The sequence below is a fragment of the Mustela lutreola genome, chromosome 9 (assembly GCF_030435805.1).
Source record: "Mustela lutreola isolate mMusLut2 chromosome 9, mMusLut2.pri, whole genome shotgun sequence".
NCBI classification, from domain to species: domain Eukaryota; kingdom Metazoa; phylum Chordata; class Mammalia; order Carnivora; family Mustelidae; genus Mustela; species Mustela lutreola.
In genome coordinates, this window is record NC_081298.1 from 101,479,471 (window position 1) to 101,498,501 (window position 19,031).

At 35.0% G+C, this 19,031-nt stretch overlaps 1 protein-coding gene across 6 annotated transcripts in view; it reads left to right on the forward strand.

The window, feature by feature from the left end:
* CTNNA2 (catenin alpha 2) overlaps positions 1-19,031 on the forward strand; it is a 1,142,447-nt gene that overhangs the window by 1,106,942 nt on the left and 16,474 nt on the right. For 4 of the 6 annotated variants that reach the window (XM_059188197.1, XM_059188196.1, XM_059188199.1 and 1 more), the window contains one exon: positions 4,131-4,274. The exons of the other annotated variants lie outside the window; for them this stretch is intronic. In XM_059188197.1, coding sequence (XP_059044180.1) covers positions 4,131-4,274 — 144 coding nt within the window. The remainder of the gene's footprint in view (positions 1-4,130; positions 4,275-19,031) is intronic. 6 annotated transcript variants of the gene reach the window in all.

Genomic DNA, 19,031 nt, shown 5'->3' on the forward strand with positions numbered 1-19,031 from the left:
ATACATACTTTGAATTGTGATTTTTTTTTCTTGTTCCTACTTGGATATACCTCAAGAATTCCTGGATTGAAGGCAGTTGGAAGAAAAAGAAGCTAAAATGTGAACAGTTGATATAAAAATATATAAATAAGAGAAGATGAATATTAAAGCCTGATACTAAATATTACCTGGGGAATTTCATTACTGATTTTGTGTAATTTTCCATTACCTCAGATGGCTCAAAATAAAAGAAATTAAGAGACTCCATAGCAAAACTTAGATAGGATTTTACATTTGGTGCTAGATTTAATAAAATTTTGACAATCCTATTTTTCTAGAAAAAGATTATCATATCCATATGATGTTCCTAATTTCTAATGACAAACCAGCAATCAGGGCTTCAAAGAGCTATACTTCCTGTTCACATAAAGGTATTTCCTGATTCATTGAACAGCACTTCTAGAGTGTTCCAACTACTTAAAAGGCATAGTGCTAAATATTGTTTGGATGAAGGTATTCAAAGTCCTTTATCTCTAATAGCAAATAATTTCCATGAAGAGAAGAAATTTTTCTGTTTTTTTGTGCCTCTGTTAGATTGTGTAGTCCATTGGGTTTTCTTTTTTCTATTAAGTTTCTCATCTTTCTGTTTAGCATTCTCAGCAAGAATAGCAGAGTGTCTGTTGATAGCTATCTCTGTGTATTCACTGTTGTTCTTGGTTTACTATATTCTAGAAATAAAAGTGTGTTTAATTTACTATCTTCTTATTCTGTTCCTGCAGATTATTTTGTCAAATGCTTTCTCCAGCTAATTTAAATGATTTATAAAATATGGTTTTTTATCACAGCCCTTAGGAGAGAAATATGTGCCATGTTATGGTCCATGTATCTTACAAATAGGAAAGACTTCTGGATGGGCAGTGTGTAGTTTTCTTAGTTCAAATTTCTTTTACTGCTTCAGAACATATTGTCTTACTCTGTCTTGAACAGTCATTTTCTTTGTGGGCAATAAATATATTTCAAATATTTCATCCTAACCCAATTTTCTTGAAAGCAAGCTTACTTAATTTAGACTTTAATCTTTTCTTTCATCATCAATACTATATCTTATGTTACTGCTTTTCTCTGAATACTTTCATCTGTGTAGATGCCTTGCTGATAATGAACTTGACTGGAACTCTGGCTAGATCTTCTGTCAAATCTGCACAATCAGTATCTTGACCCCTTTCATCCATTTCCTTCTGCAAATCTATTTCTCAACTTAGAGAAGTTCCTGGAGAAGTTTCAGTCAGAATCATCTTATAAGAACCCATACTCTTTTAAGTTCAAGATTTTGTATGTGAGACATTATCATAAAACAAACTCAAAATAGAATCACTTTATCTAGGAACTCCCAGTTCAAATCTGTTCCTATCAAAATTATTTGGATTCTGTCTTGCTGAGATAGTTCTCTTCAATAATGACATTTTGGTCAGATTGCATGCCAACTGCCTGTTCATTTCTTCCACAATTAATTACTTTATTAATATACCTCTAGATTATTCTTTTGGAATGTACAAATTATTCCACCTAACTTTTATCTTCTGTACTGTCAAATAGAAACAATTTTTCAACAAACAACATTTTGAAACCAATCCTAAATCTCTAATCAGAATAAAGTTCTAACCATGACTTCAATAATGGTCTCTTGACCAAAATCTTACAATCACTTCACTTCATACTTTGTCTTGAAAGGCTAACTCATCCATTTATGTGATATCATAGAAAGTATGCATCAGCTCCATAATTCTAATGACACTTAGTTTTCATAAAAATGTCAAGAGGCTAGATCCTAAAGAAGAGAAATTATCTGGTCCTGGCATTGCATTCTGTGTCAAACAGATTTTTTTTTCAACTAATATCACTAAAGACATTATTGAAACCAATCATACTAAATTCACCTAAAAAGTCAGCACAGCTCACCACTCTGCATCCTTTTGATGCAGCCTAGTTTTGCATTGGGTTCCTGAAGTCATGCTCCATTTCCAAATAAGCAGTAGATAATAAGAAATACCTATATAGTATAAATCAGTTTTATTTAAATATTTTTAAAATGTTTAACTCCATTTTTATTCTGATATCTTAACATTGGCAGATGTGTACCTTCTTTGTTGGGTAGTAAAAATTTTTAAGGTGTTTATTGGAAGAATGAGCAATTGCCATCAGTAATCTTAAAGTAATGACCTTTACATTTTGTATGAAAGGTGAGATGACACAAATTAGTTTCTAATATGTAGGAATAGTTTTTGAAACTTAGAAATAATGGTAAATGAATGGCATATTTCCTATAATGAGAAAGTCAGGAAATGCCTAATTTCTAAAACAAAAGGGATCAACTATAAAGTATAAAAAAGCAAAGATAAGCCAACTGGTCAATGATCCAATAAGTAAAAATAGGAAGAAAATAAGGCTTCATAGGACTATTAATTGTGAAAAGTCACAGAAAAAAGCTGTTGAATACAGAATCTGAATTTAGATTTAGAATTACTGAAAATAGAAATAGAATAAGAGTGGGAAACATGCAGAGTATCCTTAATAAGTACAGAAAACATGAAGTATAAGAAAAATTCCATTTTTTCTTCATAAATTTGATATTTTTTACTTCTCGATTGTCTTTAATTCTCTAAAGACATTCTTTAAATGTCTCTAACATTTAACTTAAAGTAAAAGATGGGAGAAATAATGCCAAATCCATTATAAGTTTGACTTCAGTAGCATCTGTCAGAATGCTCCCTAACCTGCCTATTTTGCTTAATTTTTATATTGTGATTATTTAATACATTTACATAGTTAGCTAAGAATGGCAGGACTAAAAATAGAATTATATTTGCTTCAAATAAAAATAAATTTAAAGAATATTGTTTATCTGCAGATAGAAACAAACTTTCTTTGGGCTTTACCCATTTATGATGCCATGAATTGTAAGCTCTTACTTTTACTAAAATATTTTCTGTGGAAAGAGTAGGTTTCACTTTTCATATATCCCACCAGGCAGATAAAAATTTGGCTTCCATGTGGATGGTTTCAGGACCTACCTGCATTTTAATATAACTCCTTTTTGTTTGGTCATACTACTCCCTGACAACTTTTGAGTAGTTCATAGTTTTTAACTTCTAAACCTCCATTTAAAAAAAAAAGACCTTAGTGTTCTTTGTATTATTCTCCCATCTTGCCTGAGATCAGTTTCCCCCTCCCCAAAAATGGATTCAGAGGTTAAATAAAGCTATAGGACTATAGCTTTCCTGCATGTGACACAATGTTTGATCTGTTAGCATCACTGGGTCACCCAAATTTGACCTCTGACAGTGGCAGTATAGGGACCCTATGGTATGGAAATCTTCCCACTTACTTTTACTCCAGTTTTGAATGTGGGCTCTTATAACCCCATTTAGATATATGTTATATTCAGTCCGTACAAAAAACCTAGTCAAGATTGACAGTAATACTTAATGCTGAAGATAACATTTTAAGAAGTAGAAATAGGCATTGGTTATTGGCTTATCTTTTGAAATGTGCCTGTCACACAGCCCCTCCTTGGGTACAAAAAGGAAGAGTAAAAAGAGTGGCAGTTGTAGCAACAATGAATGCATTAGTTCTTCAGTGATTCCAATAAAAGAGGTAAGTATCCTTTTAGTACCATGTACTGGCTGGAGATGCAGAGGCCAAGGGCTTGATGAAGGTCACACAGCAGGGCAATGGAACTTCCAAGAAAAACATCTGAGATTCCCCACATACTGTTCCAGGCTTTAAGAGCTGCAGCCCTTGCTTTCTCTCTTGGTGATCTTCAATGCTTTAAATGGGAGTTTCATCCCCTTTAAATGCCACTATGATTGTCCCTGGCAATGCCTGACAAGGCAGGGTGCTTCTTCATTCTCCTTCTCCCAGATGGTCCATTTTCGGTTCAAGAGAGCCACTGAGGAATTCATATGGCCGGGCTGCTTAATATCATGGATGCCCACCCATATCTCTTTTAGCACCTAATTCCTTCATATGCCTCTTTCTCCCAATGACCCACTCCCTCTTCCACTTCCCTAATCCCTTCCCATTAGGGTACGTTTTTTTTTTTCTCTTGCTCTCTCTCTCACTCACTCTTTTCTGTATCTCTCGGAAATCAGACAGGAGTTCAGAGCACTTTCACTACCTTTTATGAGGTAGATTGTGATGTCATAGATGGGGGCAGGGCTAGTCAACTTTCTACCCACCTCCCAACCTGTGCTGAGGGAGCTCCGATCGGGAGTGGAAGCAGTGATTCCTCCATGGTGAGTAACTTTGCTTTCTAATGTAATCTTTCTCATTGTAAACATTAATTTTGAAAGCAGGTGGATGGGGATTGAAAGAAGTAAAGATGTGACCACATAAGTCTTCTTTTAATTTGTATAATTTTTTATTTATAAACATATATTTTTATCCCCAGGGGTACCACATAAGTCTTCTTTTACTGTTAACCAACTTTGGGTAAAGGATCTACTTATTTATTCTTTGTATGATTTGAGAATTCCAGAGCAGATATATTCTTCAAGCATGATCGAAACTTGAGATATAGAAATGGTATTTCATTCCTTTATTTCTTAGTCTTTCTTCCCATTGGGACTGAAAGTCATTGCATATGTGGAATGAATCCATTCTATAGTCCTTTGGTGAGCTTCTTTAAGGAGGGCTAGTGAGGAGATGTTCTTCTTCATTTGAAAGATAACAGGGTCACACAATATCCTTTATTGATATTAGCCCAGAGAATCAGTCTGCTCTTTTAAAACAGTGGGGGTAAAATTGTGAAGAAATTGATACATAAAGAATTAATAAACTTGGTTTTGATGTAAACAAATGAAAATATTCAAATGAAGAAAAAAATATTTAAAACAAAAGAGTCACCACTCTTGCAAGATTAAGGGTGCAGCCATTTCAAGGTGTCACAACCAAATTTGCTAACTTTTTTGTTGATATTGTATGTCATAACACTGATGCTGTTTTGTAAGATTTCTTTGTAGGTAAGAGCTGTGAAATGTTACTGTTCTTTGTTTCATTTGGGTTTCTATAATACTGATTAATTCTTTTGTATGCCTTAGTATTTGGAAGGAAAAAAAATCAACTGGAATGAGCATTTTTCCTCTACTTGTTCTCTCCAGGGTACCTATTAAAACTGTCAAGATGTCAGCTTTTATATAAAAGGGCAAAGGAAGTTCATGAAGGTGGTTAAATCTTTAAAGGATGTTGAAGTATCAGGGTGGGTGTTTTTAAAAGGGTTTGACCATCAGAATGTGAGGTAGGATAAAAGCTCCTTGGTGTGGATTATAGATGTTAGAAAATATGTTAAGAGGATATCATTCATTTTCTTCAAAGTGTGCATCCCTAGTTAACTATGTGTGGATACTGGTGTTGGAAAATCAGAAGCAGTTTAAAAGGAAGAGTCCTTTCTCATCATTAGCTTTTTTGTTACATGTAGAAATCTCTGTCCCCCCTGCCCCGCCAAGTTATGCATTCTTAGAATTCAAAATCACTAGAGCTAATCCTGTTCTTTTCATTACCTGGGGTGGAGTGGCATGGCAAGTTCTGAAGTGATTTTCCCACCTACAGTTTCTAACTTAAAGAAGTGACTGTAATGGTAGAGATTTCAGGTACAATAATGAAAAATAGATCCATAACTGGCCAATAGGAAAACTTAGGTGGTAATCACATATAGTCAACTTTATATTGCAATGTGGGTAACAATGCCAAAGTCTTATATATTGGATGATCTCTCTGAAGTCTTTGGCCTATCTTCTTTATAAATGCTAACACCCTCAAACCCAGGCAGAAGGAGACCTTCAGTGCCAGAAAAATCTAATGTCTAACTATAGCTCAAGTTTTTAATGTCTTTTATCAACCCCTCATACAGCTGCCAGGTAAGAAATGCTCATATTTTACAAACCCTTCGAAAACAATCATCTTTAACTTCATGAGTTAAGAACGGTTGTGTTGTGCACTTGTGCAAATTCAGAGAGTCTATCATGGAATGCATTGTGCATGCACTTGTTTATCTTCATGTGCATGTTTCATTTATAGTGGTGTTCATTATTTTTTAATTCATTTGTATGTATTAAAATTCTAATTTAAAAATTCTAATTAGGTAACTGAAAGAAAATTACTTTGATCTCTTGGGCCTCAGTGTTCTCATTGTAAACTGGTGATTGATGATCTACAAGATATATCCTAAAGTAACTTGCTCTAAAATTTTATGATTTTATAATATATTTTTTAAGAAATTGCTTATGGCAAAAATACTGAATAGCTGATGAGACTTTGTTTTTGTATGAGACATAGCATTCTATAGACAAGGAAGAAAATTTCAGTCCAAAGTAGGTTTTAGGATGTACCCTGTATTTGATGTAGTTTATTATTTGGTTAACAAGTGGGCTCTGTTCTTTTAAATGGACAATATCAAATGTCTGATAGTTAGCTATGTGTTGGTTTGGAAGATTGATTTTTTTTTTTACTCCATAGTTTTTTTGTTCTGATATTTTGAGATAAAAACAATCCTTAACTATTAGGTCATGGATGGATTTAGATATCACTGGGAAATTAAAAACTTCTTATGCAGTACTGTAGGAATCCTTTTGTAGTGTTGGTAAGAGTTGATGAGTAGGGAATTGGTGGGTGTTTAAAATGTGTGTTATGGAGGATAGAACACATGTGGGGCCTGGCTCCTGCTCTTTAGGAATATGCAACCTTTTGGGGTGTATAGACACATGCCAAATGTCAACTTAGAGGTGAAGACAGTACATTTCTAAGAACTAAGATATATCCCTCTGGTGTTGGGTAGACTGGATTGCACTGGGAAGGTTTTTTGAGAATCAGAGCTTCAGTTCACTTGGAACACAGTGGTTTAGATTTGTGTTATTGCACACAAGGAGGGCAGGAAAGCATTTTAGGTCATCAAGACCATGGAATTATAAATCTTGCAGAGGAGTCCTGTGTTTAGATATGCCATGTATCAAAACCATGAATCAAAATATTTGCATATAATCCAGCCCCATTCCTTTCCTGAGCCCTTCCATATTTGCTGAATTTATAATATATAACAGTTTAGAAGAGTTGAGGAGGCTGCAAGTGAGTGAAGCACAAAGATTATTTATTAAGATATAATCAGGCAGCCATTTTCTCTTATGCAAAATGTCATATCATCACTCGTAGCCACAATAGCGGAAGAGAAGTAAATAAAAGGGAAGGAATTAGGGAGAGGAGACTATAGCTCTGAGACATTCTGATTTTCTGACAAAAGTGGAAAGGGACTGTGTTACCATTGACACATTTAGAAATATTGATGGCCATGAAGACATGCCCATAAGAAAGACAATCTATGTAAGCAGGACAATTTTCCAAAGCAAATGGAACATTGTCTATGTACTGAGCAGAAACTATGACCGAGTTTGCTCTCAAACAGCGAGTGTTGAGAAGGCTTACACACTAAAACCACACATGATTATGTAAGTCTCCTTCCCCCAGTGCACTTGGAAAGAGAATACTCATTTGGGCATGATTTGCCCACATTGACAACAAAGCACACTTATGTTAGAAAGTTTCTCTGGTGCTGTAGATTCATAAAAGATTTGCAGTGTATACTTTGCTTCACTCAGAGAGCACTATTTGTTGTATTTCTTGCCACCCAAATTCCTTCTAAGTTATTACTTAGGCTTCTCTAATAGACTGGAATTCCATGAGTAGAATTATGTTTTCCCCTATCCCAGCTTCTAAAGATTTAGTTTACATTATCCAGTAAAATGTTTCTTAATTTCCTATCATGACATAAAAATTAATTTGTAGAATATACCGTGTCAGGAAATCACTTTCAAAAGCAAAATTTGTATATATGGGGATGAGGAAATAGCATGCTCAGTCTATGTTCTCTTAGAAATAATTTTTTCCAAAAAAGTTCAAGTAGAACTTAGAAAAAATCTTGTCAAACAGTATAAATTATTAAAGGAGGTTAGAGATATTAGATTTATGTTTGTCTCAAAAGAATAGTGACAAATGCTGGCAACTGTTCCCCCTACCCCCTTAAATATCTCTAGAGGTGATTCTACTATTGGGTTATAATTCAACATCTGTTTATTGGGTTAATAATATTAATAATATTAACTCAATAAACAGTATTGAGTTTAATATTGGGTTTACTGTCTGTGAATGGACGAATTAGCATGGAAAACAGACCCATAATCAGTAACTATAATGTTAACAATAGGTTTCAATAATCACTGTAACAAATATATATATATATATATATATACACACACACACACACATATATATGTGTGTGTGTGTGTGTATAGTGATGCGGGCATTCCTGAAGAGAAGGGGGAAGAGGAAACTTCATAAAAGGGGTAATATTTTTCTTCACCTTGATGGATAAGTAGATGAGAGTTTTCTAGGTAGAAGAGGAGAGAAACAATGCCCATAGTTGTGAGGTGTGGATGTATTTTGTGCTGACTGGACCTGAAAATATCAGAGATGGGTGGAAAGATGGAGAAAAGTAGAAAGTGGAGTTAGACACGTAAAAAGTGGGGTCTGGAGAGCAAAGAAATTTTTCTGACCCATTCTGATTTTAATGAACGTTTCCCAAAATGATCAAACGATCATCTGTATGCCAAAAACATCAAGTGGTGGGAGGAGACTGCTAAATGCAGAGCCATGGCTAAGATGCAGACCTGTGAAGTCAGGATTGCAGGGAGTGCATTCTTAGAATCTGTAATTACCCCTTCCTACCCACAGGTTTTAGAATCTATGAGGCAAAAAACTGACTCATTGTTTCTGTGTTCTTGGAAAAAGTTCCAAAAAAAAAAAAAAAAGAATTAAAATATTAAGAATAAAAGACTTAGGAAAAATAGGATTTAAAGGTAATTTAAGAATGTTCTTTAGAAAATTGACTTGAATTTTGACTAAGCATAAAAACCTTTATAAGAATGATAATTATTAAGTGTAAAGAATTGCCAAGTGGTACTCTTACATCTCCTTGAAGGAAAGTCATGAGACTAAAAACGTTTAAGGGATCATCTTGAGTCCATCATTTTTATGCTCCAATATAAGAAGGTAATGAGGTTCAGGGCTAAGTTGTTTTACAACAGCCCAGAGCAGTATTTATTTTTGGTGGTATTTTTGGTAGAACTATTCGACTACTTTTATATTTTAATTAGGGGAATTTCTTGAAAGAGAAATGTATAAATTAGCATTTCCATCATGACTGGAGACATCAAACATTCATGCCAATATAGAACCTAATCTATATGGTCTATGTAGAAAAATATGAATTATCTAACTGTATCTAAATCAACAACCAATTGGAAGTGATTTTTTTTCCTCTGTTTTTTTCATCGTGGTCATGATTATTATCTTCTCCCCATCAGTCTATGTAAATTTACACATGTGTTCAAAGATGCAAGAAGAGAAAGGCACTAGAGAGGTACTTTACATGTGACTAAGACATGAGAATCTTACATCAGAACCCTGATCTGGAAGAAGGTGGCCCTCAGATCAATTTCAGTAAGAAAATTCCATTCTGGATTCAACCCCCTGTTTTACACACAGTTATCCTGTTTCAGATTGCCAGAATCACTAGTATTTGTTTTTTGAGAACTTTCTTTAGAAGTCAAGAAGTGATAGTGAACCTTGCTTTCTTCTCCATACTCAACTCTGTGCAGATAATTGCAGTAATTATCTGTACTGTGGCAGAGATGGTGATCTTGTCATATACTAGAAGCAGTTGACTGGTAGAATGCCAGTGCCTGCCATTAATTGAGCAAATTGATTTTGGCATGGTGATCCAAAGATATTTTTTTTTACTAAGGATGTATAGCTCTGTTACTGGTTGTATCACACAATCCCAAGCAAACATAATCTTGAGTGGTTCTTAGAAGATGTGCCAGGCAAAATTACTTACCCCAATAAGGCCTTGCATTTTACATGAATAAAAGTCAAGCAGAGAACAGTTAACAGCACTATGGTTTTGATGTCCAATATCTGAAAAATAACTTAGAGTACACTGTATTCTCTTAAGGTAGATGTTAATAAGCAATGTATTGCTGTTAGATATGAATTTGAAAACTGACTCTTTTACAATTTGGGTGATATTCGGTAATGTCCCTAATCTCTGAGCTTTTGTTTTTGCTTTATAAATTAGAATAGCAATACATTTAGAGGGACAATAGGACAATTGCATGTAGTAAATAACATGATTATACTAGCTAAGGTACAGTGGGGGCTCAGTATGTTCCAGGCACTGTGCTAAGTATTTTAAATGCACTGTGCGATGTTGTTAACAGTTATCCCTTGGAGGAAACTGTCATCCCCATTAAAAATATTAGGAAAATGAAATTCAAGGAATTGAAGTAGCTTCCTGGAGGTCACAAAGTTAGGGACTGACAGACTGTAGTGCTTTCCAAGAAGCCTCCCTTGACTGTTCTCTCACAGCATGATGTGTTTTTTCTGTCATTCTGAGTTGGATACTGCAGTGTAAAAACTTACCCAATTATATGTCTCCCAACTACTCTGTGAATTCCATAAAGGTCGGGAATATGTCTGAATGTTGAATTTTTCCGTTTCCTTGCATAACAAGTACATGATGTGTGCTTTATACATCAGCTTCCTAATTTTTTCCCTAGTTTTCTTAATTCCTTTGTAACTTACTTTGTTAAATTTCCCATGTTTTTTTTAAGATTATGGTTTAGAAATATAAAAACATTCTTCCAAAATAGCTGAATTAATCAAATTAATGATTTATTTTAAAAAAGGAGTTGGAAAGTAAGGGCCACAGTGGCAGAGTTCATTTGTTTTCCCACATGAAGGTTCTGGTACATAAAAATGTTAATTATATCTAGATGTGAAATATTGCATTTTAATTAACTATCTTAAATTATTAATGGCAATAACAGTATTAACAATTTGTATCGTCTTTCACATATTTTAATTAGATATAGATTCAGCTCCATATGATAAAACCTCTAAATGGAGAGTTATTTTTCTATCATATAGACTATGTAGTTCAGGGCCAATATAGTGAATTCAGAATCATCAGGGACCCAGACTCCTCCTAATTTGTGGTCTGTTCTACTTAGTGTTGAGGATCCTCAACACTCAAGTTCATCTTTGGTCCAAGGTGACTGCTCATGCTCTTTCCATTTTCCATAAGGAAGAAGAAAAGAAGTGTGAGGGCAAAATGGTGAGCTGTCTAGCTGTGTTAGCACTCTTTAAGGGGATTTCCCAGGACTGTCTGTCCCCCTACTCCAACAGTTTCTGTTTACATCATACAAGGAACCTGAAAATATGGGAGAGTTAGGCAGGGAGTAGTAGTTCTTGTCCAGGTATACCGTCTGATGGAACACAAATAGAATTCTGACTTACACTAGTTGCTTTGTGATCTTGGGCAAGTTGCTTGACTTCACTGAGCCCCATTTTCCTTAGCTGCAAAATGAGAATGATATTAGTATCTACCTAAGTGTGTTGTTAGGATTAAATGTGTTGATGTCACACACTTAGCTCAGTCTACAGAATGGAGAAGTACTAAATAAATGAGTAGCTAATTTTATTGTTCCTTATCTTGTCTCTCCCAAAAGATGGTATCTTTTTTTTTTTTTTTTTTTATAAATTAGGTGCCACTTGTTTTATTCCATCATCTTTACTCCAATTAAACCACTGGGTGTATACTAGTGAATAACCAACCAAGTTCTATACCTTCATAGAGATTCCATTAGTTTGTCATTGAGAGTCTTGGAGGAATCACTCACAGAGAGGTCATAATTGACAATAGAAAAGGGAATGATCTCAATAGAGAAATGAAGTAGTATTCTCACATTATAATCTATGGAAAAATCACATGGGAAACAAATAAAAATTTGCTGAGAATTCTGGGCTCTGCCTTTACAGTTCTGATATCACATCTGAGATCAGGAATATGTAATTCTATTCCTAAATATTTCTGATGCAGAGGACTCATGGATCACACTTTGAAAAATACTGGTCTAGGAAATTGAGGGAAGAGAGCCTTATGAGCTGTGATGAAACCCTTCCAGTACTTGAAGTCAGTTTGGACCCTTTCCTAGAAAATCCTTTTTGGCTTGCTGCATTAGGCTATTTTAGTCTAGCCTCGCCTGGATAATTACCAGTTGTGGGGAGCTGGTTGCAGTTGTCCATTGCAGGATATTTAGCAATGTCTCTGGCATCTCCTCTATAGATGCTTGTAGCAACTTTCCTTCTCCAGTAGTGATAGTCCATTGTCTCCAGACCTTGCCAAATGCCAAATGTATCCTGGGGTACAGGGACAAAGTTGCCCCTGGATGAGAACTATAGATCTGGTTGATCTTGACCTTTCACCTAGAGTGTACATACTATTTGAAATGGAGTTTTTTGTTTCTTCCTTCTGGAAGGATGGAAGATGATCCACAAAATGGTCCAGCCTCATCTGCCAAATGCCCATTCCCAGCATGGCAATAGGGTATGGATACGCACTTTCCTAGAGGCTAGACTCCTGAGTACCCATCACATTCCTTTTCTGGCCATAACTTTCATACACCCTTTAAAGGTCTCCATCCACCTCTCTCATTGTTTACCCCAAATCTGCCTTAGAGATGCAGGCATTTCTACTATCAAAGGCAATTAGGGACTTAGGTGAGAATGTTGCTCAAAAGAAAGTTTTAAACAAGGTAAAAATGTCTTCAGTTTCTTGCTTTTTATAAACAAGAGTCTTGAGGTTAAAATAATTCAGTTTTTATAGTACCTTTTTTTAACAAATATTTTTCACATATCATTATATATTTAGCCATTCTTTGCATATTTTTAAATCTTTATATGATAACAAGCACATTTTTTTAAAAATATGAAAAAAAAAAAGTAGAGCAATGGTTTACATTTTTTCCTTAACAAAATAATATTAAGATGTGTATCAGGTCCACGGTCTCCTTGAAAGTCAAATGACTTATGCAGGTGTTTCTGAGGTAATATTTATAATGAGTAAGCCTGGCAATGCTGAAATTAGTGGGTGAGCCCTTGAAACCAATCAAGTTGTAGATAGAAACCGATTATGTTTCATAGCTTAGCATTAATTTCTTTAAAAGAGATTTGGAGAGCTCTAACAGGTGGTGACTCTAGATATAACAGAGATCACTCTTTCTTTCAAAGACGTAGCTGTAGTGCATTTGAAGAATTTTCCTTGGCATTTTTTAGCATATTAGGTAAAGAAATAATGAGGTAGCCTTTACATCTTATAATAAATATGGAGGTGATTTAACTTTGTCAAAGGCTAGATTCACAGGAACTCTAAGATACAGATTGTGCCTTGAGGAAGCTTTCATCTCAATATTAAGTATGATTTTTAGTAGGGGCAAGATACTGTATCAGCTCTCTCTAACTCTTTAATGTTTATCTTTATTCACTGGTTAAAAGTTGTCATTTTCATGAAAGTTTGTGAAGTCCTTTTTTTTCAAAGAAGTTTTCCAATTTCATAGATTTGATGCTCTCTTTCAAAGGAACTGCTAGTATTTTTCTATAATTTTTGGCAATACTGTTATGCATTTCCCATCTTTTGAGGATTCTTTGCCCTTTAATCTGTGGTTTTGAAAGTTTCTTGCATAGTTCAACCTCTTTTGCAAGGAAACATATAATATGTTGTCCATCCATAGAGGTTCTTTGTTAACTAAATAAATCATATTTCCACTTTTAGATTGAAGGGAACCCTCTGGTGCTTTTGCTGCATTTTTTCCTAAAGTACAGTCACTCCAGGAGAAACCGATGATATTCCTAACCAGGCCAAGCCCTGGCAGGCGTATGTGGCTTCTCAGGGGAACTAGCTTAAATGGCCTTTATTCTTATTTTATTCAAAAGGAGTTGGAGCTACAGTATATTCCTAAATACACTGGAGACAGAAGTCATGCAGTTGTATTTCTGGTAATTATCCTATTAGCTAGGTATGTAAGCCCCAGTTCCCTCATCTATTGGATAATGAGAATAAAGTAATATAGTGTGTAAGGATTAAGTGGTATAACATAAAGGAAAGATCTAATTGGTTGGAATGTATGTATTGAATCTGGAAAATATCCAGAGTATATTAGCCCATGGCCAATATAAGAGGCTGCCTGAACTAAGAATCCATCTATCAACTGTCTAAACACTGGGATACATATACCAAATGCCAATATGGCTTAGGTAGTGCTAGCTGCTGTGTGGAGGACATAACCAGTAAAGGGCCAGGAAGTACTTGTTTATATACATCCAGAAGTCTAGCTCTGAGATAAGACTTTCATACATATACAAAGCTTTTGAAGATGAAGTAGCAAATAAGTAACCAATTATGTGATACTAGCAAGAAGTGTAACCAAAATTGAGCTGAAATCATTAAGGATAGCTGCATGAAGGAGTCAGCTGTTTCTATTGCAAGAATGGTTTACTTTTTTTTTTTTTTTTTAATCTATATCTCTTTTTGGATTGCATTCCACAGCCAGTTTTGGGATCCCAAACAGAAGGTTCCTGTGTTCTATTTCTTTTCCCCATAAATGGGAAAAGTGGGATTGTAACTAGACTGCCCCAGACATGCTTTATCCCTAGCAATGTCCACTGTCAGGTGGAAGAAGAAAGCTTTCCTCCTTTTGGATATACCTTGTTCTTCTCTCACTTAGGCTTATGGTCCTCTCATACTACCTGGGAATTTATTCAAATAACTGTATCTGTGCAGAGTTTCTTAGGCCTAAGTTACCCAGGTGGGCCAATAAATTACGATAAATACACTAAAAGGATTCGAAAAAGGTATCACCTTATTAATACTACTTTATAGTGACATTTTTAAAATTTAAAAAAGTGTCTCAAGTTTACTTTCTCACTTGGGCCTCAATGACTGGTGAAAGTGTATTGGTATTATTAACCCCACTTTTTGGCTGAAGAAATAGGAACTCAGAGAGGTTACTATAGTGTCCCAAACTTTCACAGTCGGTGGTTGGCACAGGCAAGGTTGGAGCCAGGTCTTGTGCTTTTTGCAATGTAAGATGTTTGCTTCTCCTAGTAGTTGAACTAGTTCTTGAGCAGGAGACACAGAAAATAGTATATGTCAGATGGTGTAGATGATGGTAGCAACTAATACATATTAGGTTCTATTAGGTTCTTAAAATTTATATCAGTCAGCCTGACATCATATTATGGTACCCATTATATGGTGGAGTATAAAGCTAAGGTGTAGAAATTTTGAATAAAGTTTTTTCATATCATGTGAATAAATAGCAAGTGGAGAGCTATAGGTTGTATTTAATCAAGTTTTCTTTGAACATGTAAATGACTTTAGTAGCTGGTGAGAAAATAAGTGGATGATGTCCCTGCTTCTTGCCTAGTTTATATCTCATGTGTATGATGATTGCAAGATTAGAAGTTAGTGTGACTTTTTCCTTTGTGGCTTAAGGAAATTTACATCCTTACTGCTTGGTCACATGACTCATACTTGAAAGGAATTAGAACACATCATAACTCTTGCTTAGCCCTATGATGGCACCAATAGCCAGGAATAGAGTTCAGAGCAGGAAAACACTATGGTATATTTACCTGGTCAAAGAAGGCTGGATGTTACATGTCACAGGGACTGAAGCCCATTTCTATCAGATAGGAATTTTGTGAACCCAAGTTCACAAAAAATTTTTCTGTATTTGTTCCCTCATATGTAAAGGATTGTGGTTCTACCATATATATATATAGTAGATATGTATATGTATCTATGGATATATGTATATATCTATATCTATATATATACATACATATATATGTATAATATGTATAGTAGATTGTATTAAGATGCCAGTACTGTAATACGTACCACACACAGTTATGCCTCACAGATGCTGGTATGATGAATGAGGGAGATGATTTCTAATGAAAACTTAGTAATTTATATATAGAAAGCAGTAGAAGTAAACACAAAGAATTAGATTGTGGATGTTTTCTGAGCAAAGGATGAACCTGATTGTACCAGTGAAGCACAGTAAAATGAAGAGGTCATAAGATTTGTGTAGCAGTTTAGCTAATGTTTATTTTGTCTGTTTTATCTCCCTAAATTCTACTGTCCTGCCAATATCATTATTTGGCTATTCTTCGATGGAGGAATGAATAGGTGGAAGGCATGGAGAATTAGGTACTATACTAGACATCGTGCCCTACTTTGTCTTTGGACAAGCTTTGTCATCTCTTCTTTCCTCATCTGTAAAGTTGCAATTATTCAATAATATTTATCAAGTTTTATGGAATACCCATAAATGGAATGTAGCATGGGGTGGGGTATAGTAAACCCAGAAGAAAATGTTTGTTAGATGGTGATGACTGTATGAAAACATAATAAAAACAGGGAAAGACTAGAAATGAAATAGGGCAGAATTGGAATAGCGCAGAAATGGAGTTGCAATTTGGAAAGGAAAGTTTTCAGTAAGATGTTGGTATTTCATCAAAGATCTGTGGGAAGAGCATTTTAGACAGACGCAGTAATAAGCATAAAGTCCCAGAAGTGTGGGCATGACTGATCTAGGGAAGGGAACAGCATTAAGGAGTGGAGTGAACAAAGGAAAAATCAGAACAATTGGGGATCAGAGTGTATGACATTGAAGACCACTTTAATAGCTGTGGGTTCTACCCATATTGAAATGGGGGACTGCAGGACAATGTTGAAAAGTGACATTATTTGAGTTCATTTAGTAGGATCATTCTGGCTTCTGTTTAAGAACAGATCAAAGCAGCACATGTTGTGATGAGCACTGTGTTATATGCAACTAATGAATCGTTGAACACTACATCAAAAACTAATGATGTAATATATGTTGGCTAGCTGAACATAATAATAATAAAAAGAATAGAGCAAAGAAGTAAAAGGGAATGAGAAAAAAAAGGAAGTAATTTAGGGGAAAGTACTGCAACAATCCAGCAAGAGAATTTGATGACTGGGCCTTGTGGTAACAGTAGAGAAGGTGAGGTCAAATAATGGACAGATTTTAAAAATGCTGTTGCTAAGATATGATGGCAGATTGGAGACTAGATCTAAGAGAACAAGATATGTAACATAAGATTCTGGGTTTTTAACCTAAACAGGTGGAAAAATTGTGTTGTCAATGACTATAGAAGGAGCAGGTTTTACAGAGTAGTGGAGTTAATTGTGGAGCCCTTGCTATCTTGGAATGTTGGGAAGAGTCAGTAAAAAAACTTCAGATCAGCTTAGATCATTCTCTAAATGTCAGGAGTCATCTTTGTGAAAGTAACAACTCTTGAAGGAACCTGAAGTGGTGTACTGAGGTGAAAGTTAAAGACTTAATGGTTACAATTGATGGAGTTGTGCTCTGAAGTAAAGATAGGAATCTTCTACCTCAATCTGTGACAGTGTATACTGTGAGTGCTTGGAAATAATTTGAATATGTGATAACATTCTAGTGGGTTTACATCTCACAATGGGAAAATAAGTTACCAGGAAGAAAGAAAAAGATTTAGAGGGTATTACTTTATGTCTACTCAAAAAATGTTTCAGAGTAGGCAGAAAAATGTATTCAATTATAAAAAGCCAGGGAATAACTGGCCAAATTTAAAACTAGTTTAATTAAAATCACTGGTTTTACTATGCATTATACTGAAGACCTCTTATGAGCTCTTTTTTTTTTTTTTTTTTTTTTTTTTTTTTTTTTTTAATTTTTTATTTTTTATAAACATATATTTTTATCCCCAGGGGTACAGGTCTGTGAATCACCAGGTTTACACACTTCACAGCACTCACTAAATCACATACCCTCCCCAATGTCCATAATCCCACCCCCTTCTCCCAAACCCCCTCCCCCCGGCAACCCTCAGTTTGTTTTGTGAGATTAAGAGTCACTTATGGTTTGTCTCCCTCCCAATCCCATCTTGTTTCATTTATTCTTCTTCTACCCACTTAAGCCTCCATGTTGCATCACCACTTCCTCATATCAGGGAGATCATATGATAGTTGTCTTTCTCTGCTTGACTTATTTCGCTAAGCATGATACGCTCTAGTTCCATCCATGTTGTTGCAAAGCTCTTGAATAATGATATCCATTTCTTCTTGCTGTAATTCTCATTTCTCTAATGAAAGAAGAGTTAATTTTATGTTAGTACAGTGAATTATTTTACCCAGTTACATATGTGTCTAACAGTTTGCTGCATCATATTTAAGATAGCATTCTTTATGAGTCATGTGAGAAGAGATTATGATAATGAGAGAGAAGTGATATTAAAGTACTACTCTTAAAACACAGCCTTTTATGGGAGGAGAGTGGTTTAGATGACCCATAGTGGGTATGATAAGAGGGTTTAATCTGTTTAAAATTGACTTATTTTAATTGATGTATAGTTGACACCTTGTTAGTTTCAGGTGTGCAACATAGTAATTGGACAATTCTGTTAAACTATGCTTACTACAAGGATAGCCAATATTTGCCACCATACAAATTAGTATTAAAATATTACCAGTAATATTGATTAATTAATTAATTAATTGGTAATTAATTAATTAATTGATTAATATTACGGACTATATTCCCTATGCTGTACCTTTCATTCCAATGACTTACTCCATAACTAGAAGCCTGTACCTCCCACCCTACTTCTTCCATTTCACCCATTCCTCCTCCCAATTCTGCCCCTCTGGCAAATACCAGATGTTTCTCTCTATTTATGGGGTCTGTTCCTACTTTTTTTGTGTGTTCATTTATAATTTCACTTCATGTAATGCTCTCTAGGTCCCTGGATGTTGTTGCAAATGGCAAAATCTCATCTACTGTTGTGACTGAGTAATACTCCATCATATGTATATACATCTTCTTAATCCTTTAATCTACCTATGGACACTTTGGTTGCTTCTATATCTTTGGTCTGTTGTAAGTAATGCTGTGATAAACATATGGATGCAAATCTCTTTTTGAATTAGTATTTTTGGTTTTTTTTTGGGGGGGGGATGCCCATAGTAGAAATACCAAATCAAATTTTTTGAGGAACCTCCATGCTGTTTTCCATATTGGCTGTAATGATTT